This window comes from Ambystoma mexicanum, chromosome 10 (assembly GCF_040938575.1).
Source record: "Ambystoma mexicanum isolate Mex_15411 chromosome 10, UKY_AmexF1_1, whole genome shotgun sequence".
Lineage (NCBI taxonomy): Eukaryota > Metazoa > Chordata > Amphibia > Caudata > Ambystomatidae > Ambystoma > Ambystoma mexicanum.
The window spans coordinates 1,234,233,392-1,234,260,950 of record NC_090932.1 but is presented as its reverse complement, the minus strand read 5'-3'; the positions used below and the strand labels follow the sequence as shown (position 1 = coordinate 1,234,260,950).

Below are 27,559 nucleotides of genomic sequence, written 5' to 3'. Positions count from 1 at the left end.
AGTGACAAAGGTAATGCACAAATTAGGGCCAAAGAGACCTTTATTTTAGTAGATTGCTAGGTTTTTTCGCTGAGATTTTTGCCAAATATTTTCAGCCAAAAAAACGAATAGCATTTTTTGTTTATAATTTGGGGGTTCCCCCCATAAACCCCACTTCCCTATTATTTAGTCCCTATTCTCCACACCCCATATATCCCTTTACCCGCCGCCCCCATATATTTGTATGTGTTTTTTCAGCTGAATATTTCAGCAAAAAACTCTCAGAAAAAAAGCCTGGCGATGTAACGTCGTCATACCGGTTTCGAATGTGGCTCTTGAAGTAGTTCGTGGGAATCAGGTAGGAACAAACCGAGGACTGAGATATCAGAGCCTCACCCCACCCCAACCCTATTGATTCTGTTACAGACTTGGATCTTACAGCTCCCAAGAAGGAAAGTATCAACCAAGGTAATGTAATTGTTAGTGAACCAAGTCTCAGTAAGCGTCAGAATGTCAAGCTTCAAATTCTCCTTGGAATCGGGGAGGTTTGCTGCATTTCTGGGGGCATGATCGAGTGTGGCAATGCTCCAGTAAGGCTTGGATGTAGCTGGCTTGGGTAGGGTGGGAAGCAATTCTCAAAGTAGGAGAGGTAGGAGTGCTCAAAGGTGGCCTTAGAGAGAATGGAGCAGAGCGGGAAATGTTAGTGAGATCCGAGGGTATGGGTGTGGCAGGAAGAGGGAGAGAAAGTAAGAGCGGGAGATTGCAGAATCCAGAATTCCGGGTTGCGACACAGAACTGATCACTGGTTACAGCACTGCACTAACACCAATAAATGAATGGGCTTGATGAAGTTATAACCACATGCCCTTTGCATGCATTCATTTCTGGTACAGTTTTGTTGAGAGGCATCAAAGATTTGTTTTCCAATCCAGAAACATCACTACAGAATGCAGGGGTGGATCAGAAGTTCTCCTGCCAGGATGTGTTCTATAGGGGGCACTTTATAGTCTAGATCACAGGTTCAAACTCAATCGGAAAGGGGGCCAGCTTGGATTGCAAACACCTCTGGCGGGCTACTGTGTTGGATCTATGAACATTAAACGCATAATAATACACAGTCGCATCTGTAGGTTTCTATTCATACAAGTGGGCCAGCAAAGTGAGCCAGCCCGAAACCACCCAGGACAGTTCACAGGGAGGGGGGATGGGGGGCTCCCTCTGGAGTCGTTTATAAAATATGGCAAAATTGGTAATTTTGGAGCAGACATTTCAGGAGAAATGAGATAAAAAGCCATATGAATATTAATTTTTTTTGTAGAGAAACCCATGAGATATTACAATACTTCATACGCCAGAATATCAACTAAACACAGGAGCAGTTCACTTCCGCAAAGCATCGATGTGGCCAATCAGAAAAGTGTGTCCCCCAACGAAGCCATGGATGCACAGGAGACATCTATACTTGTGGCATACCCTCACCGAGGAAGGGGCTGACACAGGTGAACATGTCAGCAGAAATGACACCAACTTAAAACATTCAAAGGGTTGGAAGGGCTGGTTCTCAAACTGCAACTTTTGTTGTGTAAGTTTATGATTTCAGTTTTTCATGCAAGGTGACCCCAGCAGGCCCTTTATTGAAGGGTGCAAATGATGCCGCACAAGCAAAGGTGTGAGCGACTCTGGAAGGACCATCAGCTGGAAGTTTAATAATAATTGTAGATTCATCTTCGCTCCCAATCCTGAACAGGTTGCAGGTGGGGATTCCGTGAAATCACATGTTCCAGGCACCAGGGATGTTTTATAGGGCATATTTGTGAATCTTGTTGAGCTCAGAGTAATAGTTTTCTCCGCTGATAAAAGGTGCCGAATTCTAACAGAGTAGCATCAGAAACCCAATACATTTTGGCTTTTGCATAAAAGGAGGCAGATGTTGAATTGTAATGTGGCTGTCTCGATTTGGTTGGTCTTAGTTTCACTCGACACTCCTGTTCACCTTGCTTAATTATCCCATTCTCTTAGGCTGTTTTCTTTTAGTCTGGTGCGAATGCCAGAAGCTCACAGAGGATCAGGTACTAGTGACAGGGTCTCTCTTTCAGTAGACGGTTACTGAAGTCACTGCAGCAGAGAAGCCCTTCCCTTGCTTTCTCAGTGAGAGCACATTGCTAAGCAATGTGTACTAACCATGTCGAGGGTCTAGTGAAGGAGCTTCAGGAGCCTGGTTCCGCTTGTGAGCTTTATGTTTAGCAGCCATGGTCTACAGCATGCTTGCCATGTTTCTGGCTGAAATGATTCTTCAGGGCTCCTTAGGAGAACACATTGCACCTGCTCGTCTTCTGCATGAATTCACCCAGGCAGACCTTTCTAAGCAGACTCGATCCCCTCTATTGCAGGCTGAATTGACTAATGTGGGTCTTTTAAAAGCAGACTAACTGCATCACTGTTGACTGCCATGATTTTAAAGAGCGCGTCGTGGGTGGTTTAAATAGCTGTGTGTGCTGTTAAACTCATTCACAAAGTGTTCGGTGGAGGCAGGCAGGATGTGCTAACTCTGCAGTGGGTCCAAGTGGTTGCCTAGACACTTTGAGGCTGGCTTGTAAGCGCTCTTCTTGTGACTGAACTACTTCTTTAGGGACTGTTCGGAGGTAGGCCTTATGCATTGTACAGCTGTCTCAGCTGTTTCCCGATGGCTATTCAGAGGCAGCTTGTACCTGCTAGGCCTCTGACCAGATTCCTGGGTGAGGGCTCTTCAGAGGCAATCCTGGATGTGCCCTGGCACTGGCTGGACTGATTCCAGAAGGCTTCATTAGGTAGGTCCTATTTTGAGGTCCCTAGAGGTCCCCTGGTAGAATGACATTTTAGCTCAATGCTGGTTGCATAACACAAGAAGTCAGGACACTGCAAAGCGAGATGAAGGGTGCCTGATAATTTGCACCACATAGAGACAGACATGTTTTGGGTCAATCTGCGGGCAACAGTGGTAGGCCCAAGTGATGCCGGGGATTCAAGTGAGTCTCTTGCAGCCTTGCACAATTCATTGATTTTCACACGTGTCTGGGGCTAGTTAGAGATCATCCAAAAGGTAGCCTTCAATTATCTCCTTCTTTAAAGACAGGTTTGCATCAGCTCTACTTTTATTTCAGCTGATTTCAAAGGGCCTCTCTAGCAACAGATGTGTATCCTTTTTGCTTTTAGCTGAACACATTCCCCCATAGTCTTAATAAGACATGCTTCTTCCTTCTCCAATTGCAAATAATTATTATTTAACACCCCCATCTTGAGAAAATTCAGTCCCTCTGACCCCACGGTTCACACTCTTCCTTCTCCTTCCTTGCTGTAATACCAGTGTATTTATGACAATCCCTTATGGATAAAAGGCACTCATCACGTGACTTCGTAATAGGGGGATGTCCTCACATCCAAGGAGGCGGCCATTATTCATCCACTTCAGAAAAAGAGCATCTTAAACTTGGATGCCTGCAATTCTCTGATACTATTTCCAACCTGCCCTTACTAGCATGGTCTTAAACAATGCACAGAGTTATCTGGTCAGTTTTAGGGTCCTTTGGACCTGTGTTGAGCTTGTATTTTCTTCAGTCTTGTTTTCTATTGAGTGGAGACTGAGCTGTTGCAAGGTGTGCCATAAACTTCTATAAGCGTTGGAGTAGGGTAGGCCAACCGTTCTTGCACTGCTTAATCGTTCCATGCATTCGATCAGCGGCGACATTGGTTAGACCTGAATCAGTTTCGATCATTGAGAGACAGACCCGGGTTCTTCCTGTGCTTTTACAAAGTGTCTGCTTCAATGGGTATCTAAGAGATCCTTCTGAAAAATCGTTGAAGGCAGTTTGCTCTGGTGCCCTCCAGGGCTCATCTCAAAGCTGCCAATTATTGACCACTAAAAACCGATGGGCAATCTTTAAGCAGTGGGCTTTGATCACGTTCCCCACTCAAGAAGTCAAGGGCCTGCAATGAACCCTCGCTTTGAGATCTGTGACTGGCCATATGTTTTTCTGCAGGCTCTTAAAGACATGTCTGTTTACTGTAGGCTCTGGTGAAGCACATTCAGTGATTGACGATATTTGTAAAATACCAAATGGAAAAAGGAATAACAGAATAGATAGGCACTTATGAATACATGCATACATTGATACACAGATGGCAGAACTCGACCTTATGTATTTGACAGTTTCCTCCAAAATCAGAGGAAGGTGACTGCATAAATGTGGAGTGTGTGGGGTCTATGTGAGAAGAGACTGCTAGACCCCATCTCCTGAAGGCCAGTCGTTTAGTGGGGTGTGGATTTCGCATTAGGAAGGTGAGCGGGTGGGTTTTGCAACAGGTGGGACCCACTGTAGGAGCCTTCACCTTGTTTAATAGGCAATAGTGTTGGCACATTTGTTGTAGGACACAATCTTTTACTGTGCTTTAACTATTTATGGATTATCATCTTTCATGCAACCTTAGGTACTTATAACTTTGAAATGTGGTAATATGTTTTTGTATTTCTTTCAGGTGTGCACGATTGTATAGTACACTTATGTACTAATACTATGGTGTAAGGAGTTTTGTGTTTGTGGCAAACTAATTTATATCTACAATACACGTTCTAAGATGGATACATAGATAGATTCCTTGAGACGAAGGGTTGCTCACCTCTCCATTTTCAGGGGGATCCCCATTTCCGAATGTACTCGTCACGACCAGGACGAGTGTCTCGTGCTCAAGGTGGACAAAGTCATACTCGTCCATTGATGTCACCTGGGAAGAACATATTTTTAGTCAGTGGTGGGTAAAATACAGAGTTCAAGACAAGAATACAAGTAAGACCGGGTAACTGTGCCCTTCTTAGTAGGATGACGACAAAGGATTCCCCTGCTCTGCTCGACCTTGGTCTAAGTCAGCAAATTGGTATGTTATAGTTTTGAGATCCTGCATGTCACCGGAGGTTGGTGATGATCCACTGCAATGTATTTATTTGTACATTTGTAGAAGTGCTCAAAGCACTTAGCCATCTAGGTGCTAGTTACAGACTTAGGTTCAATAGGTACATACAGCACAGGGTTAATAGAACAGGTACGTCTTGAGCTTTTTTCTAAACAGAGGGTATGAGGGTTTGGAACAGAGAATGAAAGAAGTAGAGCGGGCCCAACATTTACCCCACATTCCTGTTCATGAATTCCACTCCATCAGGCGATTGACACATACCCCTATTACACCATTGAAATGTTCTCGGGGCGTGGGTTCCAACAACTTTGACATTCAAAATGAATCTCCTGATTGGCAGACACCTGTATGCTATCTATGTTAAGCTCTGTACTCTGACCAGCTTGGTGCATTGCCCTCTCACTCACCCCTCCAAGCCCCCCCACCCCTTCCTTATGCACGCTACCCAATGCTATGGCCTTACCTTGGCATCAAAGGCATGCTTGAAGATTTCACAGAGGGATTTTGCATAGACTTGAGACTTCCCAGTCTCTGTGGCATACAAAATGGTGGTTTTCATGCGCTTCGCCATTGCCTGCCCCATGAGTTTGGCTGAGAATTTCACTGCCCTAATAGGAAAAGGGATGGAGTGAGAACAAAGCAGTAAATATGAAATAAATAGAATATTTAGACAGGGAAGACGTGCAACAGATGGAACGATAGCAGAGAAACAGGAAGACTAAGTGATGCAAGGAACTAATATCATGAACAAGACAGAAAAGTGGAAACAGGAGAGATACATTAGAGAGAAAACGCAGGATGAATAAAATAGGCAGGAGAAAGAAGAGATGGACGCAGTATATTAGCTAGAAAATGCAGGAGGGATAAAGGAGACATGAAGTTGAAAAGATATGTTAGAGGGAAGATACGGAAAAAATAAAAAAAACACGAGTAAATATGTGATACATCAGAGTGGAACGGCGGGAGGGTAAAAGAGAAGAAGAGGAGTGATCCATCAGCAAGAAGAGGTGGGTGGGAGGAGGGAGCTACAGGACAGAGGAGTGACACATCACCGACGGCAGGAGGGATAGAAGAGAGATGAGAGATAAAAGATACACTAGAAGAGAGAGGCAGGGGGAATACAACAGAGACGAGAGAGAAGGTGGGAGAGATATAGAGTATTTGAGAGAAGAGCCATGAGCGATACAGGAAAGACATTAATACATTAGAGAGAAATCAGAGATAAAAGGCAGGAGGCAGAGAAGGGAGAGGTGGGAGAAAAGAGATGCTTCAGAACGAAGAGGTGAGATGGAAAAAAATAGACAAAAGACAGAAGAGGTGGAGGCAGGGTAGAGAGAGAAATATATTAGAGAGGTGGGGCGAGAGCGACACATGAGAGACAGGAGAGAAGAAAGAAAGGCAAGGTTATAAAATAGAAACAGTTGTAAGTAAAATATGGTATGGAAGGGGAAGAAGGAGAAACAGAAACAAGAGAGAAGAAATACGTTGGGAATAGGCAAGAGGGATAAAAGAGAGACCGGTGTAAATAAGAGATACATCAGGGAGAAGAGGCCGGAAGGATAATATAATAGGAGAGCATGAAGAGATACATTAGAAAGATGGGTAGCAAAGACAGAGAGACAGAAAGAGAGCAAGAGAGAGAAAGAGAGAAAAGTGGCAAATAGGAGAAAAGAGGGCGGAGATACACTAGCGAAAGGTGAAAGACAGACAAGAGCAATGAAAGAGTGACGAGGGGCAGGGGAAGACCAAAAGATAAGAAATTAAAAGCCAGCAAGAGAGAAGAAACAGAAGATTTAAGAGGGAGAGAAAAAAGGAATACGAAAACTGAAGAGAGAAGAGCAAAGGACAGAGAACAACGCAGGGCAGAGAGGAAGGTCAGTAAATAAAAAGAAAAGCAAGAAAGCAGAGGTCAGAAGACAAAGGTGGAAACATGGGAGCAGAATATGGCAAGATGCTGCTGAAAATGAAGAGCTTGCGGGAGAGAGAAGGGACTCAGGAACAAGAGAGAGAGCGATAGGTTAGAGAAATGAGAGGAAATGTGGTGGAGTGCGTAACACGGCTAGAGAAAAAGAGGCAGAAGAGGGAAGATGTCAACGGTTGAAGAGAGTAAAAAGTGAATAAAACAACAAGAAAAAGAGCAGCAGGCAAGTAGAGTAGGTAACAAAGGAACAGTGGAGAGAAGAGGAAGCTAAGAGACAAGAGAAAGGGCAGCAAAAATAGCGACGAGAGTCTAGGGGCAAACGGGATAGAGAGAACATAACGACAATAGAGAGGCTCAGGCCACAAGAGTGGTGGAAGAAAGAAGCGCAAAGAAGAAGTCAGAGGTGAAGAGGGAAAGGAAGGAGAAGAGGCACAGGACCGGAGAAACATGAGAGAGATATAAGAGATACGAAGGAGAAAAAAGACCAGTACAACAGCACAGGGACTCGCATCACTTTCTACTGTCATAAGCAACATGTGAGCCGCCCACAGACATCCTTATTCACCAAAGACAGGGGGTGAACAGTATAGGCGGCCTGTAAGTCTTATTCGGCAGTCAGTGTTTATGTCTCTATGTCCATCGTGAGGTAGGCTCGTGTGTGTATGACTGCCCTCTGTAATCTCTTGATGCATGAAACACAATCTGCCTGTTTTCGCTGCCTGTTTTTAGCTGATCAGCAATCTTCTATGATGTGCACTCTCTTCATTCCGCAGATGTGTGACATTGTCAGGCTCATGACTCTGTCATATAGGGAGCAAGAACCCTTCCCGACCTGGGGTGGGCAGCCTACCAGGGTGTATGCTAGAGCCGACCCTTCCTCAGAGGTAGTATGAAGGATTAGGGGGGGAGGCACATATGCATTGCATATGTCTGCTCGTACTGCTGTCTCCTCCACAATAGAGAGAGAGAGAGTGAGGGAGGGGGGATAAGTATATGGGGATGTAGAGACGGTGCAAGTGATGGAGGGTGGTGGCGTGTAAGGGGGAAAGATGGTACTAGGAGTAATAGTGGAGGAGGAGAGGGGAAGATAGCTGTGATAGTCTGGCATAGCGTGTTAAAATCAGGAGACAGTAGTAGATGGGGGTTACTTAGGGAAGGAGGTAAGTCGCGATGGATGCAGGTAGAGAGAGGAAAGAGAAGGGAGAGGAGAGAGATGCAGGTAGTGCATGGGTGATGGAATGGCAAGGGAAAAGGAGAGCAGCTATAAGGAGAGGAGAAAGAGAGAGAAGGGAGAGGTGAAGCGAAGCGATACAGGGAAAGAGAGGGAGATGACGAAGGTCACGGAGGTCAGAGAGGGTAGATAGAAGCGAGACTGAAAGAGGAAATCCTGGTCACATTGGGCAGTCCAACAGACCAGCGGTATCCTTTGGAAAGTCACAGAGGGAGAAAGATAGAAAAGGCCATGGCCCTTAGGTTTCGCCGTCAAGATTAGAAAGACAGATAGTAGGGGTTTCCTTCATTTAGATTACGTTGAGGAGATTCTGGGGTTGGGGACATCTGGGGTAGGTAGGGTGGATGGAGCCCACGCTGAGACCAAGAGAGACATCGGGACCCCCTGTAGTTTCAACCAGACAGCCTTCCCGACCAAGTCTTTAAACCTTCAATAAACACCTTACATCTACTAACTTCTCAGGACGTGCTGTAATTTTAGGGTGACCAGACATCCCGGTATTCCTGGGACAGCCCCGGGAAATCGCCCTCCATCACGGGATCCCAGGAGTTTTTTTTATTTTATAAACCCCGTCCCTGGTTTGCAAGTATGGGTGGCACGGTCCCGGTTTTTGCTGGGACCGATTTCGAAAACCCAAAATCGGGCCCGGCGCGACTCTTCGTGGGTGAATGGATGTGTGAAAAGGGGGCGTGAATGCTTTTTACGCCTCCATTTCCTCCCCCTCCCCAGCCACTCTCCTCCAATGAGAGCACACCCCTTCCCGCGCCCCCCCGCAACACGCCAGCGATATAGAACATAGAAGTAGGACTACAGCTGTATTTGTCTTTACGTTAGTCCTACTTCTATGTCCATGGCCTGTCCCATTTTTTTAATCTGGTCCCCCTATGTAATTTGGCAAAGAGTACTTAAGTAATGCTAATATACCTAATAAATACTTTTGACTGAATAGTAACTATTAGGCCTTGTAGTTGGACTTGGATAGAAAATAGCCCAAGCATAAAAAGTACCTACATTTGAAACAAAGTGATTAGTATGAGTAGTGAATTTTGGGGACACCGAGTATCAAATGGTCTACTTTAAATCACACGGACCAATACAGTTGGCAACTATCTGCCTATTGCACTAAACTGTCCCTGGCCTATAAGACTGGTACAAGGTGCCCAGCTGAGCTGCCTCTTCATGCATTAGCCTATTGCCATATGAGTGAGGGCAGGTTCATTTAGCAATAAAGTTAGATAAAGGCAACTTGTTGGGCGGCACTGGCCTGCCCATTTGAAGCAATAGTGCTGGGCCATTCCACCCACGATAAATTAATAATGATTTATCAAAAGGGTGAAATAAGTATCTAAATGTATGAGGATGATAATGCCAAGCGATGCAAATTATACATGTCCATCAGGACGGTAAGTTACATTTGAGGATGAAAAACTTTGTTTGTGATAGAAATGCCCCTTTGTGGAAAGGATGGGAAGAATTATTTATTCTTCAGAAGTTAAAGGCATTTGGGAGATAGAAGACTTTTAATCAGAGTCAAAAAAGTTAGATAATTTCATAAAAGCAAAAAAGGAATTAGCCCCATGTCAACTCTAGGGTAATTGAGCTATGGTAAGTGTACACCTCCATTGCCTACAGCGTAAAAGTGCATGCCCTTAACATCACTCAAGCTGTGCTCAGACATGAAATGGACATGGTAGGGAGGAGTCAATGGGGGATGGGGGCTAGAGGATGAGGGGGGTAATAATGAAAGTGCTGTCCTGTTATAACCATAAGAAATCTGGGAAGGTTTCGGGGACCAGAATGATTTTGGGCTTTGAGGGTGGCCAATGGATTGACACATAGGCCTGTCAACATCTTCGACAGGACAGCTGACCTTGCTGCTGCTCTCAGGATTCACCCTATGGCAAGAAGGGCCTACACTAGCTGGTATATGAAGCAAGAGCTCAACGGGGAAATCTCGCTCAAGATTTGAGAAAGGTTTAGGTGGGCATGACGATGACTCAGCGTGGGACTCTCTACTTTGAATTGATCTTTCACTGGGAAGGCGCAGAAGACAAAATCAGGAAGTGAAGTTAAACTGGAAGACATTTTACATGCAGTGGGAATTGAAGAAACCCATCCCCAGAGGGGGAGCGAGCTAGGGACAACTCTGAGAAAAGCAGAGGACGATGAAGTTATTGAGTTTCTCCTCAAGCCAGGCCGTGTTTCTGCTGTATCCTTCTCATGTCAAGAATACACACCAGATATAAATGTCTGGACCAGCAGGGAGCGAAGTAGGCTAGTGTACTGGATGGGCTGTGTATGTTTCCATTACTGGGGTAGCAGAGGGATGTGGGTCAGTGTAGGTGTTCAAGGGCTGAGCTGTGCAGATTTCCTAAAATAAACAAGTTGGAAACACGCCATGTCCGCGCTGAGGGCCCCTGATTGATTGGGTGGGGTCTAAGTAATGGCACAAGAAGGGGTGCTGGATGATTAGTAGCAGTCAAGTTACCAGACCTGCATCAAGGCCATTCCTAGAGCCGCAGAAGGCGTTGCAGGTTAGGAACGAGGTGCATCCGCCGAGCCAACACTAGCTCTAGGCTTCAGCTCATCATGGAATTGTTTGAAGGTCAGACTTACTTGGCTAACTTCTTGAATCCAATGGCTCTTCTTTTTGTTGGTGTTCCATTGACACCTTTCCAGACGTGAGTGTTCCATGGATCCGGCTGCCAGTGGGAGAGAAGAGGAACATTCAGAACGGATTGGGTGCATTGCAGACACGTGTCTATACCATATCATTCGGGACTTGGGCACTAACCAGGCAGGCTCCACCTGGCTATGGCCCAAACATGCTCCAGTCCTGGCTAGGAGAACTGGGATTAAGAAAGGCACAGAGAGGTGCAGAGAAATGGCAAAGCCGATAGAAATGGGAGTAGTGGAGGAGAGACACCATGAAAGGGGGAGGAAGACGTGAGACCAGTAACGACATTGCGGGTCACTCCTATGTGGAAGACTCAACAGCCTGTATCTCTGAAAGCACTCTAATGATCCTGTCCAGTCCCCTTATATTAACACACTCTACACAGCTCAGTGAGGATCTTTTAGCCTCCTCGCTAGGGGAATTTCCATGACTTTGCTGTTTGGATGATCAGAAAATGTTTCCTAGTACTTATCATGAATTGAATGTTCGTACATTTGAACCATTGCCCTCTGCAGTAGTATTACATGTGGTGGTCCTTAATGGTCATTTACTCCCTTCAAATATGCACACGGAGCTTTCAGATCCCCCTCACACCCCACTTTTTCTCAAGACAACATTTTGGATGTCAATAGTCTTTATTGACTTGCTGAACAATCCATCACTCTGACAACTTATGTCTTGTTTGCCCAAATTCATTGCTATGCTGCATGTTCTGTATGAGACCGGTCCCCATATATATGGTTTGCTTTCCTTTGATATCCATGCATTACCAGGGCCAGGCTCCTTGATGCCGCTCCCTCCCAATGGGAAATTCCATTTAGGTTTTCAGGATATTTACAAAGATCATGCAGGAGAATTATTTACAAATAACGCTTTTCAGAAGAGATTTGTTCGCGTTTGTTAGTCATGTTTGGTTTTTCTGTTTGGTGGGCTGATGATGCCTAAGGGCTTGGTGCACTTTACAAGTGTCAAAATAAATAAATAAATAATAGTTACTACAGTTAGATCGCCTGTTCCTCATTTTGTGATTACCCCGTGTGATGCTGCGTCAGAATTGCAAGGCTTTCTAATGACCTCCGTGAAATCTCATGGCATTTGCACCTGTACTGTTGCCTAATTATTCAGATGACTTTCCAATTCCTTCACCTTCAGTAGTGTAGGCTACCTTCTTGAATTTTGGGTATTAGTAGATTTAAAATAAACTATGGATTCCTTCCAGTAGATTATCCATAAATAGTCCAATCCTCAAACTCTCTCTTTTGGGAAAACCCCCATGGAAGAGGTGGTGATAAATTAACCTGTATGTGGTCTCAGGACAGATCTCGCAGTGTGCACCTTAGACATAGGCAGATACAGGGAAAGGATGCACGCTCTGTCTTGTACTCAACCATTGCATTCTGCAGAGAGATGACCTATAGGATTGGGCTGAGGTGGTTGGTCAATGTCCAAATGCTATAGTGGAGGGAAGGGTAATTAGTAAAACACATGAATATGAGATTGCCAAGAAATCAATGAAAACAGGAATTGTATGATTGCAAGTTTGGATGAAGAAGCAGTGATAATGGTAATCAAGAAGAGCTGGAGTTAGCTGGGCTAGTGAAAAGAGCAGTGTGCAGGTAAACAGCAGATTGAATGGTTTTGACAGATGGGCACCTGATATTCAAAGGATGGGGTGAGACGATAGTTGAGCATTTCTTGGTGGAAGACGGGGGTGATGCTTCCGGACATGGGTGGCACGATCCAAACCCAGTCTGCTGGACAGCCACCACGGCAGCGGTATTCATTCTCCATGTGCTTGATAAAGGACTCCGTGGCAGAGTGGTGATCCACAATGGTCACTTTGTCACACTGTGTGGGTGCAGAGGAAGAAGAGAAGTACGTCAAAGAAAACATCCATCATTGGGGTATGAAACTGATTGTGAAATTGAGGACAAGAGCTCAACAGAATGACCTAATCCAGAGAGTATTGTGGAAACCTCTCCCAAACTCAGGAAACAATGTGGAATATTTAGAGGCCCAGCAATTGGGCCTCATTGTCAGAATGGCAGCGTGGAAAGAAAATTACAGTCATTTTTACTAATTCACCATATTCCAACGATGGAGGCAAAACTTCAACACTTGGCTGGGGGTCCTGCCCCCTCCCCAGAGAAAGGGAGGATTTACCATCGGCACAACAACAACGATAAATCCTCCCAAATCCAGCCACCTTCTGTGGGTCTCCACACAATGACATTGGAAAAAATGTATTAGGTGGTAACTGTAAATTTGTGTGCGAGTACAATGGAAACCAGCTTCTCTTACAGGAAGAAAGATATACAAACTAAAACAACCCAGGGATGCGGCTCCCTGTCAATACTCCCTTCACTCAATGAGCCTCTTGATTGACTTGCTGTGTGCCCTTTTCTAAGCATGTACGTTTCTTGAAAAGATGATGTAGGATTAAAAATGTCCCTGCAAAAAATTCACTTCTGGATAATGAATTTGTCTCTCAAGTACTTGTGAGGTGTCCGAAGGACCTCCATAAACATATCCTCTGGCAATAGGGTTCCCCGTCTAGCTCGTTAGCCCACTCTTTTCATTAGTTGTATTACGCAGAGTGAGCCAAAATTGAGACATTCATAAATTAGATCGGTACAAGTCTTTATAATGAAAAATAAATAACAAATGACTATATAACGAAAATTAAAATGTATGTGGGGGTGGGGTAAAGCATTACATTTTGTGGGGAAGTGGTTGGGGTGGGGTTTTAGCACGGGGAAGCAGGGGTTTGGGGGGTACCTCCCCCCAACCCCAAGAAAAGAAGAAAAAAAAATAATTATTTTTTGTCGTTACATATTTTTCGTTATATGTTTATTCGTTATTACCTAATTTGTTATAAAGACATGTAACCATTAGATCTTCCAGTTTCTCACATTATGAGTTGCGCAGTGCAGCACAAACCCGCAGTAATGCAGTGATAATGAATTACAGCTGCATTACGCACTTCCCAAATATGGTTTTGGTGAGGGCGGGAGTAGAGAAAAATCTCCACAAAATTCTGGAGGTAATTGCGCCACCTTACTGCCAAAAAACGACTTACCTCCCCCAGCTCTGTTGCCATCACTACAATGCCTGCTGTACCTGTGCCTCCTTCTGCAACTCCACCTGCACCTTCAACCCCTTCTGCACCTCTGCCTTTTCCTGCGCCTTTAACTTTTTTTGCACTAGTATGTTTTTCTGCACCTTCAAATGCTTTTCCACCTCTACCTCCTCCAGACCTTCAAATCCTGCAATTTCTTATTTTCAGATTGATGACTTGCTTAACTCACAATTAGAAGTTCAACTTCCCTTTACATCCTATCTACTGGCCTCTAGGTAAACCTTACCCTTCTCCATAAATATCCTTTTGCAAGACATTTTTACCTTTAAATCGATAGCTCCACATGTTCGCTGGGAAGTACATCATTCATATACCCCCCTGCTCAGTACACATGTACTGCTCCCAGTTCTCTTTGAACATCAATGACCTCACCAGGTTTTTCAGATGCATCATGTTTACCTACTTACAGTTCTCTATTCATCACTTCTCTGTCCATCCACCTCATCACTCCTCGTCTCTGTTACTATATATGCCAACCACTTCATATGTTCTCAAGAAATCTATTCCTCATCCACCCCATTCGCCATGCACATGCCCTCTTCCCATACCTCTCTATTTATAAATATATATTTCGTTCCACACATCTTGTTCTACTGCTCTCCAAACATATTGACCTATGCCCCTGCTTTCCACGCATATCCTTCTCATCCCACGTGTCTGGGCATAGTCTCTTACAGCAGGTGATCTCAATGCATATCCTCTTCACCCTAATGTTTAACAGACATGGCCCCCAGTCAGACTCGGCTTCCCCCCAGATATCTGCTCATCCTACTGCTCTCTGCATATTTTCTCTTGAGTTCACTGCATCAAGATAAATTTGGCTGATTCAACTACTCCCCAAGCATATCAGTCCTCTGCTGTCCGGACACATCCACCTACTTCCACTTCTTCGTATATATCCTACTCCTTTCACTGCCACACATCTTCTCATCCCACTACTCTCTCGATATGTATTCATCCATCTAACTTCATTTCTTTGCAGACACATCATCCTCGTCCCAGTGGTCCACAGATATTCTTCTTCCCCTTCCCCAAGCCCCCCTAGCAGGACACCCTGTAGTTCTCCAGGCACGTCTTGCCATCTTCCTGTTCCCCAGACAGCTAGTACACTCTTCATTCGGACAGAAACATCTTCCCTTTCGGTCCCTCTTTTCACCCAGGGATCATCTTACCCCAACAGTTTCATTTTCCGGAAAATCTCCTTTTCAACTGAGCACTCATTTTCAGCGGACAGTCCTCCAACACATTGCCCCATAGAAATCAGGAATATCCTCATGCTCTGCATGGACTCCCATTTCCAGGCATTCTTTTTGATATTGTAATATTTCAAGCGCATTTCCCAAACCATTCTATTCACTCCAATCTTTTGGCATAACCGCCTTTCCATCCGGTATTCAATTCCCCAAACACATTTGTCCCAATCTTCATTCTACAAGCATGTTACTGATGTACATCTTGATCTCCAAGTCTATCCCCAATAACAAATTCACGCTGTCACATCTCTCCTAACGATCTTCCCTTTTCATCTGACCTCCCTTTAGACACTCTGAAAGTAGATCTCCCTATATCATCTCGCTTCACATTGCCTTCCCCTCCACAACTTTACAATTCAGTCTCATTCTGCTCTCAGAACACCCTAGGGTTAGTGCAAGGATGCATGGCCGACTAGGAAAATCTATATGCTGCCACCTTTTCCTCTGGAAATGGAGATACCTTCGTTGCTTGTAAAGGCTACTGCTCTGCTCTGTTCATGATACCTTATGTGGTGATCTTAGATTGCTTTGCCTTAGAACCGGGACTGGTCCAACCCATTCCAACTACCTCCATTCCAGCTCCCTCTCCTGCACCCCATGAAGTACCTGATAGCTGTACAGGACTGCAATGTTAATTTCAACCAGTGCTTGATCCTTCCACAGGGAGGACATCTTTCTTGTATCCAAGTTCATTTTCTTTGCGACTTCCTGCAGGACAGAGAAATCAATAATTGAGCCATCAACAAATTCAGGAAAACAGTTTTTCTTAACTGTTCTTTGGGAATGGGAGACATTCAGAGAGACAAACATACATACATGTATTTCAACAGAAAACGTAGAATGGCTCCTACTTTCGCTTAAATGCAGTGGTTATCATAAAGGGTCTCTCCCAAGAGTCATTCTAGAAAGCAAAGCATTTCTCATGTTCCTTAAATGTTCACATTTTAATTCACTGTAATTTGCCTCAAACCGAGGCTTTGAACCTATAGGATGGTATTGAAGTGGCCAGGGGTGTTGCTAGGTCTGGAAAAGATCAGGGGCTAAGTTAGTGTCGGGACTGGCGGGATTTGGGGCTAGCTATAGCCTTTTGGTTGTAGTCCCTGAGCTTCTATCCAGGGCTACAACCAAAAGACCCGGGGCTACAGCACCCTCAGCCGCCCCTAGCAACGCCTCTAGAAGTGGCAATGTTTCTGTGCAAGCTGATGTGGAGGCCTAAGCCCCCATAGGTGAAGAGTCTGACCATTTCCGGGTCATTTATCTATCAAGGACTTGGTGGCAGCTGAAAATGACTTTAAGCTTTAAAGTGTGTTTGTTAAACTATCATTCGAAGGGATTGTGTCCTCCGACGTATTCCTTATCTTTGATAATTTCGTCTCCAGCTTGCTGGCCTCAGAAAGTTTTTTCTCAGTAGAGAGCGCTGCGCAACGACGTCCATCGAGTTGGTGTCCCTCGATAGCCACTGTATCGGCGCCGACATCACCATGCCCATAAATAGCCATGTGCAGCGTTCGTTGCTCAGTTCCGTTTTCCCGCGCTTCGTGGTGCCTCGGAATATTGTTGCTCAGTTCTTCAGTCAAATGTACTTCATTATTCCTCGAGAATACCTACTCGTACTCGATGGCGTCCTCATCCGAACCAATGACTCCACGGTCTGGCTTTAAAAAATGTCGAGACTGTGGAAAGAAAATGTCACTGACGGATCCTCACAGGATCTGTTTGTGGTGCCTGGGAGTCGAGCACCATTGTTCGGAGTGCGAGGACTGCATGTCCATGACGGCGAAAGCCTTGAAGGAGCGTAAGGGGAAGCTCGAGAGAGGTAAGGCAGTTAAAACTTCTTCGAAAGTTTCCTCGGCAGAGTCGAGACATTTGTCTCCTCGCCATCACAAAAGACATTCTCGTTCTAGGTCTCGAAGCAGTTCCCATCACTCTTCGAGATCTAAGCATTCAAAAAAGAGACGTTGAAGATCCCCTTCCTCGTCGTCTTCTTCCATTTCCCCAAAAAGGGTCTCCTGCCCCACAAAACATAGCTCTCAGGCTGAGTGGGAGGAATTCAGGAAAAAGATGCTTAGCGTCTTCGAGAAAGCAGCCTCGACCCCCTCGAAGACTGCTGAGGGTGATACCCTGGGTGAAAGACCCGAAAAATCAAAACGCTGCAAGTCGCAGCACCTGGCGAAAGTAGCTACTCGAGAGTGTCACAAACCCACAAGTAAAGGCAAGGTCGAGTCTTCGACGCCGTCGTCGAAGATCCCTTCGACGCATAGATCTGCGTCTTCGACGCCATTATCGAAGGGTTTCGACGCACAGGTCAGTCGATTCGACGCCGTCTTCGACGCCGACATTGACGTCGACGCTGAGAAAGGACAAACCCATAGCCACCTCACAGCCAGTGGCCATACCCAGAGCCTCGATCTCGAGAATGTCATCGACAACCTCAAGTATAATTCCAATACTCTCGAGTTCCTCGAGGCCTCTACCAACTTTCTCAACGCCTTTTTCGATGGCTTCGGGGCCTTTAACGTCCGCGTCGACGATGTCAACGTTTTCTCAGCCAATTATGATGAATTTGGCCCCTTCTGCTCTGGAAATGGGATTTATACCATTTCCAAGATCTGATCATTCCAGAGCCTTAGCATCTATTTATGAAGAAGGGGAGAATTCGGATCAGGAGAGACCTTTTGAGTTGCAGGGATCTGCAACTCCTGTACCAGAGGAATTTACCTCTGAGGAAGGTAGGTTAAAGGACCTCCAAAAATCCTTACATGAAGCAAGTGGGTTGGACACTTCCCCAGAAGTGGAATTTGCCAAACCAGACCCAGGGGAACATGCTGAAACCCCTTATAGAACCTTGATGGCAAGGATAATAGAGTTTATGGGGTGGTCTACACCCTCACCTGCTTTTCAGCAAGACGACCTCACAGACATTTTGGTTAAAGGTCCACAGGAGGGTCCTGTGGTGCCATTTCATGCGGCATTGCAAAGGAAAATATTGGCAAACTGGGAAACCCCTGAGGTTATCCCGGCGGTTAACAAAAGATTATCAGCCAAGTATAGGGTGTCTACTGCTGACCCTGAATATTTATCCAAACACTCAACTTCAGAGAGCCTGGTTGTTCAGGCACCAACTTCATCAGGTAGTAAATCGGCTTACCGTACTGTTCCACAGGACAGGGATGACAAGAGATATGACTCTATGGCCAAAAAAGTATTTTCTGCATGTAGCATGGCGTTGAAATCCATCAATGCTACTTGTACGCTGGCAAGGTTCAGCCACACACTCTGGGAGTGTGCTTCATCAGCGGCTGACTGCCTCCCGGAGGGAGAAGAAAGGGAAGCGTTTCTAAACATCATTAAGGATGGTAAAGACGCAATGTGCAAATCCCTTCAAACTGGCATTGATTCTGCTTACAGCATCAGCAGGGCCATGGCGGCAAGTACAACAACCCGGAGATTTGCTTGGTTGCGAATGTCTGGTTTTGCTCCAGATGTGCAAAGCAGACTCTTGAATATGCCCTTTAATGGCTTTTCTTTGTTTGGTAAGAAGGCGGATGACAGTTTAGAAAAGCTTCAAACATCAAAGGCAGCAGCAAAATCCCTGGGAGCTGCAATCCGTCAGACACCATATCGCCCCTCAGGAACCTCTTGGAGAGGTAAGTCCTTTCACTTCTATTCCGCATTCCGAAGAGGCATAGGACAGCCGGTCCAAAGGGGTCAGAAAAAATTCACCCGAGGTGGACGGGTTAAAAATACAAAAGCCGCAGCAGGTGCCACTTTACCCTCGGCATCTGCATCAGCCGCCTCCAAACCGCTCTGAGGACTCTTCTCACAAGACACCAGTAGGGGGCAGGTTAACTCAACATCTGATGGGATGGCAGGCTATTACGTCAGATGCTTGGGCATTGGAGACAGTTGCCCAAGGTGACTGCCTGCCTTTTCTACGCATCCCTAAGAGTCATCCACTGGGGAACAGATCTCTGAAAGTTCCAGATCCGCTCCTCTCACAGGAAATTGTAGACCTGCTAGAGAAAGGTGCCATAGAACCGGTACCTGTAGCGGAGAGGAACAAGGGCTGGTACTCCCCCTACTTTCTCATACCGAAGAAAGACGGTGGACTGAGACCTATCTTGGACTTACGAGAATTGAACAAGTTCCTCAGGAAGGACAAGTTCAAGATGGTAACTCCCTCTTAGATCCTTCAGGCCCGGCAGCTCCAGGACTGGCTGGTATCTCTGGACCTCCAGGATGCTTATTTCCATGTGCCAATCCATCTCAAACACAGGAAATACCTGAGGTTCGCAATTGGCGGCTCTCATTATCAATTTCGAGTTCTGCCATTTGGGCCCACCTCCGCCTCGAGGGTCTTCACCAAGTTAATATCGATAGTGGCGGCAAGTCTAAGGAGGGGAGGGATTCACGTCTACCCCTACCTGGATGATTGGCTGCTCAGGGCTGTATCTTCGGAACAAGCTCAGATCCAGCTAGATTATGTCTGCCACTTCCTTCACAAACTGGGCTTCTCCCTCAATTTAAAGAAGTCACAGATGATACCATCACAGAGACTCCAGTTCATCAGAGCGGTCCTGGACACTTCTCTGGGAAAAGCCTCGCCACCAGAGGTGAGGGCTCAAGATATTCTGCAGATGGTCACCAAGTTTCAAAATGCCCAACATCTCCCAGCCTTCGACTTCTTGAGGTTGCTAGGCCTAATGGCATCCTGCATCTTCCTTGTGCCAGAGGCTCGCCTGAGAATTAGATCTCTCCAGTGGGCACTAAGAACCCAGTGGTCGCAGTTCTCAGGAAAAATGACAGATCTCCTTCGGATTCCGGACAAGGTAGCCCGAGACCTTCAATAGTGGGCTTATCGAGAGAACATTTTTAAAGTGAACTGTTTTGGCAACCATGGCCGGAGATAACAGTAGTCACGGACACCTCACTCACGGGGTGGGGAGCCCATGTCAACGACTTGACCATCAGCGGTCGTTGGTCTCCATCGGAGTCCAGACTACACATCAACCTATTGGAGCTGAGAGCGATCAGACTAGCGCTGAAAGCTTTCCTGCCATCAGTACAGGGAAAAAAATGTCCTGATAATGACGGACAACACAGTGGCAATGCACTACCTCAACAAAAGAGGAGGCGTGGGATCACTGCCACTGTGCAGAGTGGCAATGCAGCTCTGGTTTTGGGCAGTTCAAGAAGGAATCTCTCTATCGGCAGTTCACCTCGCCGGAGAGAAGAACTTGACGGCAGATGCTCTGAGCAGGCAGGACACAGTCTCCCACGAGCTCAGGAAGTCCTTCAGGAGATCTTCGCCCTTTGGGGAACCCCTCAAGTGGATCTGTTCGCCACCAGTACCAACAGGAAGTGCGATCTGTTTTGTTCAAGGGAATTTCCCCCGAGAGGAGCTCTATGGGACGCGTTCGTAGTGGACTGGGAGTTTCCACTCCTGTACATGTTTCCACCAGTCCCTGTCATTCCTCAAATGATCAGGAGGCTGAGAAGATTCCAGAGGACCATGATCCTAATTGCCCCAGACTGGGACTGGAGAACGTGGTACCCGGACCTTCTGGACATGTCCATCTGCCCTACAACTCACCTTCCACTCAAGGAGAATCTTCTCTCACAGAAGGGAGGTCAGGTTCTCCATCCAGACATCAGAACCCTCAACCTTCATGCTTGGCTTCTGAAAGGTTGAGATACAAGGATTGGGACCTCCCTGATGACGTCATGGAGGTGTTGCTTTCAGCCAGAAGGCCAGCAACAAAGTCTTTATATCGCTGCCGTTGGAGCAAATTTTGCAGCTGGTGTAGAGAAGAGAATATCGACCCCCTTTCATGTGGTACACCGACAGTGTTATCCTCTCTACTCTATTTGGAAAATTCAGGCCTTCAAGTTGGCACTATCAAGGGCTATCTCGCAGCGCTATCGATCTTCAAGCGCACTGCAGAGGAGCCATCGTATTTCAAATTACCCTTAGTAATACAATTTCTAAAGGGATTAACTAATGTCTATCCTCCAAGACCATTCCAAGTTCCCTTATGGGACTCAAATTTAGTCTTAAATTTCCTGATGGGTACTCCTTTCGAACCACTCCACTCTTGTTCGCTAAGATTTCTCACCCTTAAAACTGTCTTATTAGTGGCACTAACATCTGCTAGAAGGGTGAGCGAATTACAATCTCTATCTTGTAAACCCCCTCATACAATTTTTCATAAAGACAAAGTTGTCCTACAGGTGAAGCCTAATTTCCTCCCAAAGGTGGTTTCTGAATTCCACATCACTCAGAAAATTACTTTACCTTCATTCTATCCTCCTCCCCATCCGGGGAAAGAGGAAGAAAGGCTACACAGGCTGGACCCAAGGCGGGCTTTAAGCTTTTACATCAGCAGACTTGCTAGGATTAGGCAGGCAAACCAACTGTTCATAGGTTACTCAGGGCACAGATTGGGACTACCGATAACAAAACAGACCATTTCCAGATGGATTATTTTGGCCATTCTGGAATGTTACAAACTAGCAGGGAAAGAGCCTCCTCAAAATCTTAGGGCTCATTCAACCAGGGGTATCGCAGCCTCTTCGGCCCTCCAAAGAGGGGTTCCGGTTCGAGACATATGTGCGGCTGCCACATGGTCATCCGCACATACCTTCACAAGATTTTACAACCTGGATTCCTCCTCTAGTCAAGAGACTAGGTTTGGCAAAGCAGTGTTACATTCTGTTCATTCTTAAAGGGAAACATGGCGTTTTTACTCCCACCTCCAATTACACACCACTGCTATGGGAGTCTATCAAAGATAAGGAATACATCGGAGGACACAATCTCTTCGAAGAACAAGTTACTTCTTACCTGGTAACGTTCTTTCAATGGGATGTTCCTCCGACGTATCCCTTATCGCCCCTCCCATCCATCCCCGCAGTAATACTTCCCTTGTGGTTGCAGCTTACGCTCCTTCAAGGTCAATAACCAATTCAGGCATGACTTATCTTATGCTACAAAACAGAACTGAGCAACGGACGCTGTGCGCGGCTATTTATGGGCATGGTGACGTCGGCGCCGATACGGTGGCTGTCGAGGGACACCAACTCGACGGATCTCGATGCGCAGCGCCCTCTACTGAGAAAACATTTTCCGAGGCCAGCAAGCTGGAGACGAATTATCAAAGATAAGGAATATGTCGGAGGAACATCCCATCGAAAGAACGTTACCAGGTAAGAAGTAACTTGTTCTTCTGATCTAAACTCATTTAAGATTTAATACCAAAGGGCGGGTGGTTTTCTTTGTTCATTTTACCAAGAGACACAGTGTAGATTGTCTCTTTGTGCTATATGAATAGCCGGCAGATTGTCGAAAAATCCTCTGCATCTGCCTTTTCCATGCCCCATCTGATGTTTGCCCCTCTTAGGCATCCCCCTTATGTTATGTGACTGGGACCTCTGTTATGCTCCCCCTACCACTGGCATGGATGCAATATATCTTCTGCTGTGTTAATGTGAGCAACCCCAACGTACTGTTTTTTTTTAGTCTTTTTCTGGGGGTTATTTGTCCAGACCACAGAGGCATTTTGTCATCATAGCGGAGGCTTTTGTGCCCATGGTGCTAGAATGCAGGTGGGATGGTTGGTCTGTCTGTGCATAATACATTTGAGTATAGAAGTAGAGAATGTCAGTGTGGGGGCTAGTCGAGGGCTTGCCAGCTGCTGTAGAGCAACCTTCTTACTTGCCCATGGTCAAGCCTCAGTGGAGATGCTGTTCTGCTGTGGAACCTTGGCGGAGGCATTGTGTGCCAGCTGCTGTATGCACCATCTCTGGCAGTGGATGGCACGCAGCAGCAGTTTCTGAATGATAGTGGAAGAGCAGAAAGGAATGCGGGAAGGGGGTAAATGAGAGGGGCTGCAGCCAGGAGACAGTGTTGCAGATTGATTACCATGAGGGCGTCTAGTGGGGACTCCGGAGCGGGTAAGGTACAGGAAGGGTTCTGAGAGCAATCTCCAGACGCTGGGAGTGCGGGCTGCAAAATATAGTAGCTGTTCAAGTGAATTTACATACTGAATCAGGCAAACACCCTGCTGCCCTGACTGCATTGGGTGACATGTTGAAGTGAATCAAAACATGAAACATAACAGAGATATTCCCTGGTTACATGGGTGCACTCTCACTGGGCGTGATCATTATCATTATAAGGCACGTAGGAGCAGATACCATGGACTCCCATCAGGGTGGGTCTTTTGGGTGAAATACAATAGGGTCTTTGGTCTGTAGCCAAGGGGGTGATTGCTAGGGTGATGCCTTGCCTAGTAAGGCTTGTAGATTGTGTGGATTCCCCTTTAGCAGGGAGTTCCAGAGTTTGGCTGTGACGCTGCCCCTCTTTCTGGATTAGCATGTGGACTTTGAGAGTAGGTCATTGCTGAACCTCAGCATTCTCCTCTGTTGGTGTGGTATCATCTTTTCCAGGATGAATCTGGCTCCATGGCCCTCAGGAGCTCTATAGGTGATGCACTGGTACTTTGAAAAGTATTCTTTTCTCGACTGGTAGCCAGTGGAGTCATCTTGGGGCTGGCAATATATGTTCCCTCCTGGTGAGTCTGAGTAACAACCTTTCTGTTTCATTCTGGATGCATGGACATTTTTTAGTAAAGTAATATGACCTGCTGAGATATATGCTGATATATGCTGTTGGCATAATCCATTCCTGATAAAAACCAAGTAATAGGACAGTGAGGGTATTCTGTGGGAAAGGTATGAAATAGCGTTATCCACCTGACAGAATGTAGGTGGTCGAACGTTTTCACAATTATGGCATTGATTTATTGTTTCAGAGCACATTGTCCATACACATTCTTGATCACATGAAGTTTCCAGGTAGGCACTCATTTCTACAGGTCAAAGTATGGCTGTCTGCGGTGAGACATTAGGTTAAGCAATCATGATGTCGATTGTGTCCAGGTTCAGGTTATTAATAGTCATCCATGAGTTCAGTTGAGTGAGGTATTTGGCGATGACGGTTTCTCTGTCCTTGAATGTCATTTTGGAAATGATTTCTCATCTGGATAATTGTAAAGGCGAGTGTCACAGATGGCACAGAAATGACTCAGAGTCCTAGAGACAGTTCACAGGTTTTTATTTTCTTTGTGCGGCCTAGCGATGTCCCTTTCCATCTCTCATCTGTATCTGACCCTCCTCTCTAACCCAGACATCCGTTACCCCTGGTTAGTGCTAGTGAATGCTGTCCTCTACTGTCTATGAGTGGTCTTATACTACAGATGGTACACTATGACACTGGCTTTCTAATATCCCTCAGGGACTTCCTAACTGCCCCTACTCTAGCCAATAGTTCCTATTCTAACAGGAATTGTGCACTTTCTCTGGTTTTAGTCAGACCATCCTCACACCTCCACTCTCACCTCTTCCTGTATATTCTAGTCACTCTTTTCTGATATATCAATGTTTCTCTCCTCCCCGCTACTACTCTGTTCACTATTACTGTCCTCGTCTAAACTTTTTTCCCCCTCTTCCACACTACTACTCCCTTGGCTGCAGTGCTACTCCCTTCCTCCACAGTACACTTCTTCCCTCTACCACACTACAACTCCCCTCCTCCACACTACTAATACTCCCCACTACTCAGACGCCCTCCTTTTGCCTTGTAACATTGAATTCATCTTCACTCCTTACCCTAACCTCTCTGCTCACTCGCCACACAAATACGCACACTCAAACTGCACAGCCATCACTTCCACTCTTAACTCCCGCTCCATTCTTTCGTCAGTATGCTCTCTGTCATATTCGACCTCCACCTCTGACCTCACCCGATAAACCATGACTTCCTGCTTACTGTCACAAGCTTAAATCCTCCTACCAATATAAGGATTGGACAACTTTCCCAGGACAATCTGGCCCGGTCTTCCACTTTCTATGTGCGGGGTTGTCGCATACCAAAGATGGCTGTGTAGAAAGTCCAATGTCCATGTTCGTGTTCAGGGACCTATTCTCGGTTGGCATCCTGATACATTTGGAGGAGGATGGTTCCTTTTCCCCCTTTTTGTCCCTGGTGGTCTAGGGGACCTGTGACCGCATGCGCAAGGTCGCCAAAGAGCTTTCCCAGTACTGTGATGCTGGTCTGCACGCTATGTCTCTGTGTCGCTGCAGTTGGTGTCTGTTACTCTGCTGGTGGTGCACTGTTGTGGTCTGTTCTCTGCGGGGCCATGGCTTCTCTTTGCAGCTTTTTCTTTTTCCGTTCTGTGTGTGGGCTGCTGATGCAGATTTTCTTGCTTGGCCTTCGCTGTTGGCCTTCTGCACCGGGTTGGTGATCTGTGAAAATGAAAAGAGACTCTGGCCAGTATTAGAGACATGAAACAAGGCTGGAGATAAAGGTTTGCAAACAAACATACTGGCACAATGGGGGAAAGGAATTGGGGCCCTCATGGCAGTGCCTATCTTTAGGGCTAGGACTGACTCTGGATAGCCCCCTACCTTCCAACCACCTGTAAAAAGGGGTTCCCACCACCTCTTGACAAGGCCAGGTTATTGGCATTGTCATAGGAGGCTGTGCCGTTTAATGAGTCTCCTATACCATGAGGTAATTTATATATTGAATAGCAGAGGTAATTTGATTGATCCTTTTTGTACTCCACAGGCTATATTGGAATTGTCACGATCTGTAGGGTGGACGCCAGGTGATTTTATTGTACTGCAGTGCTGTACAGTCCTCTGTCTTCGTTTATTAGTAATGTGTGGTGTGAGAACCCTGCAGGTGTCTCACCCGCTAGTCCCTGGGGATCTGTCATCTAGGTGGCCAGGACACGGCCATCGCTTTTGGATCCAGTTCCTGCTAGTGGACAAGGGCGGAGTATCACTGGGATGAGAGGTCTTCAGGGAGTTTAACTGGGACACTGGATAGCGAGACGCAGCATCCCCTTCCCCATAACACCTTTTCCCCATAGGATACTTAGAAACTACCCCCCCCTCTTTCCTGACACTTATTCATGGACAGCTCACTGTGAGAGAAAACGGACTAACACTCGAGCCGTATACCTGACATGTTCCAATACAATGGTCAGGCAATTACCGATAATTACACACACCTGACTTCCATCACACTTCCCCACATGGATTAAAGGCAGAGCATGAAAGCACACTCTGAGCAAGGCAAGGCACACGAGGAAGCAGCAGTTCCAAGATGGCAGTTAAATACAAGGAGAAAGATGGCAATACCAGAGAGGGTTGCAAGGAGGGAAGTGCCCTTGACCTTTTCAGAGAAAGACCATTACTTTCAAGAGTCTTCGAGAATAAGAAACATAAGACCTGAAATTAAAGCTGAAGAGACCTGTGGCTCTCCCGCGTTGCTAGCCAAGGCGGAGAGAAGCATTTGCTGCTGTGGTACTGTCCTTGGCTCCTACAACAAAGCAGCACCAGTAAAGTCAGCACAGTTGGTGAGTCGGGGAGACGGATACCAGACCGGGCTGTGTTAGCGCCAAAGTTGAAAGCAGCAACATTGTATAGAGTCATCTGAATAAGAACAGTGTGTGAAATGTATGTGAGGAGCGACATGAATAATTAACCAGCAGATGAGCCTTTGAAGCCAAGACAGATACCGCAGAGTGGTCCAGCGCCACATAGGTGCTCATTCGAAGGTCTCTGTCAGGTATCCAACTGAAAGATGTTGTAAAAAGAAATTGGGAAATTGAAGGGGTCTTGCAACAGGACGAGCTAAACCCTGTGCACATTCGAAAGTCTTGGATAGTTAGAACTCAAAGAAATTTGTCCGAACTCGGGCTGAGGGAGACTAATTGTATAAAAGAGGATCTGAGCCCAGAAGAGGGGGATCCAAAATATTGAACTTTAAGTATTGAACATTGTATAGAAGGATCTGAGCCCAGTTCAGGGGGATCTGGGGTGAACCGTGAGTCACCCGAGAAAGAATATTCTATGAACATTGTATGAAGGGACCTGAGCCCGGCTGAGGGGGGTCCACGGTGAAGAGTGAATCACCCGAATTGAATGCTTGTAAGAAGAAAATTACTTTTCATTTTGTTTGGCACATCAGGCCCTCTGAATCAAGAGACTGATAAGTAAAGAGACTTGGGCACAGAAGGCCCTGATGCTGGTGATTGAACTGTATCCTTGTGGCCAATAAGCCAGAGATTGTGCCATGCTCCAGTGAACCACCTTGTCCCGTGCTGAAAACGTGGGAAGGGAGGCCAACGGCCTGAGCATCCTGACATATCATTTTTGTGAACACTTCTTTCTTTTTCATAAACAATACCCACACACTATTTGTATTTAGAGGTACGGATTGGCAATAGGTTTTATTCAGTATAGGCACTTTTTATTTGACAAGACACCACTAGGACTGCATTATTATTATTTGATGGCCGTAGCTTGCTCCCATCTCTAGATTTAAGATTAGATAGGCATTTAT

General features: G+C 46.0%; 1 protein-coding gene across 2 annotated transcripts in view; it reads right to left on the bottom strand.

The window, feature by feature from the left end:
* The window catches only part of NOS1 (nitric oxide synthase 1), an 833,905-nt gene that overhangs the window by 99,340 nt on the left and 707,006 nt on the right, over nucleotides 1-27,559 (bottom strand). For both annotated transcript variants that reach the window (XM_069619207.1, XM_069619208.1), the window contains exons 11-15: nucleotides 15,751-15,852; nucleotides 12,406-12,600; nucleotides 10,692-10,777; nucleotides 5,387-5,531; nucleotides 4,633-4,737 (exon numbers count right to left, since the gene is read on the bottom strand). In XM_069619207.1, coding sequence (XP_069475308.1) covers nucleotides 4,633-4,737; nucleotides 5,387-5,531; nucleotides 10,692-10,777; nucleotides 12,406-12,600; nucleotides 15,751-15,852 — 633 coding nt within the window. The remainder of the gene's footprint in view (nucleotides 1-4,632; nucleotides 4,738-5,386; nucleotides 5,532-10,691; nucleotides 10,778-12,405; nucleotides 12,601-15,750; nucleotides 15,853-27,559) is intronic.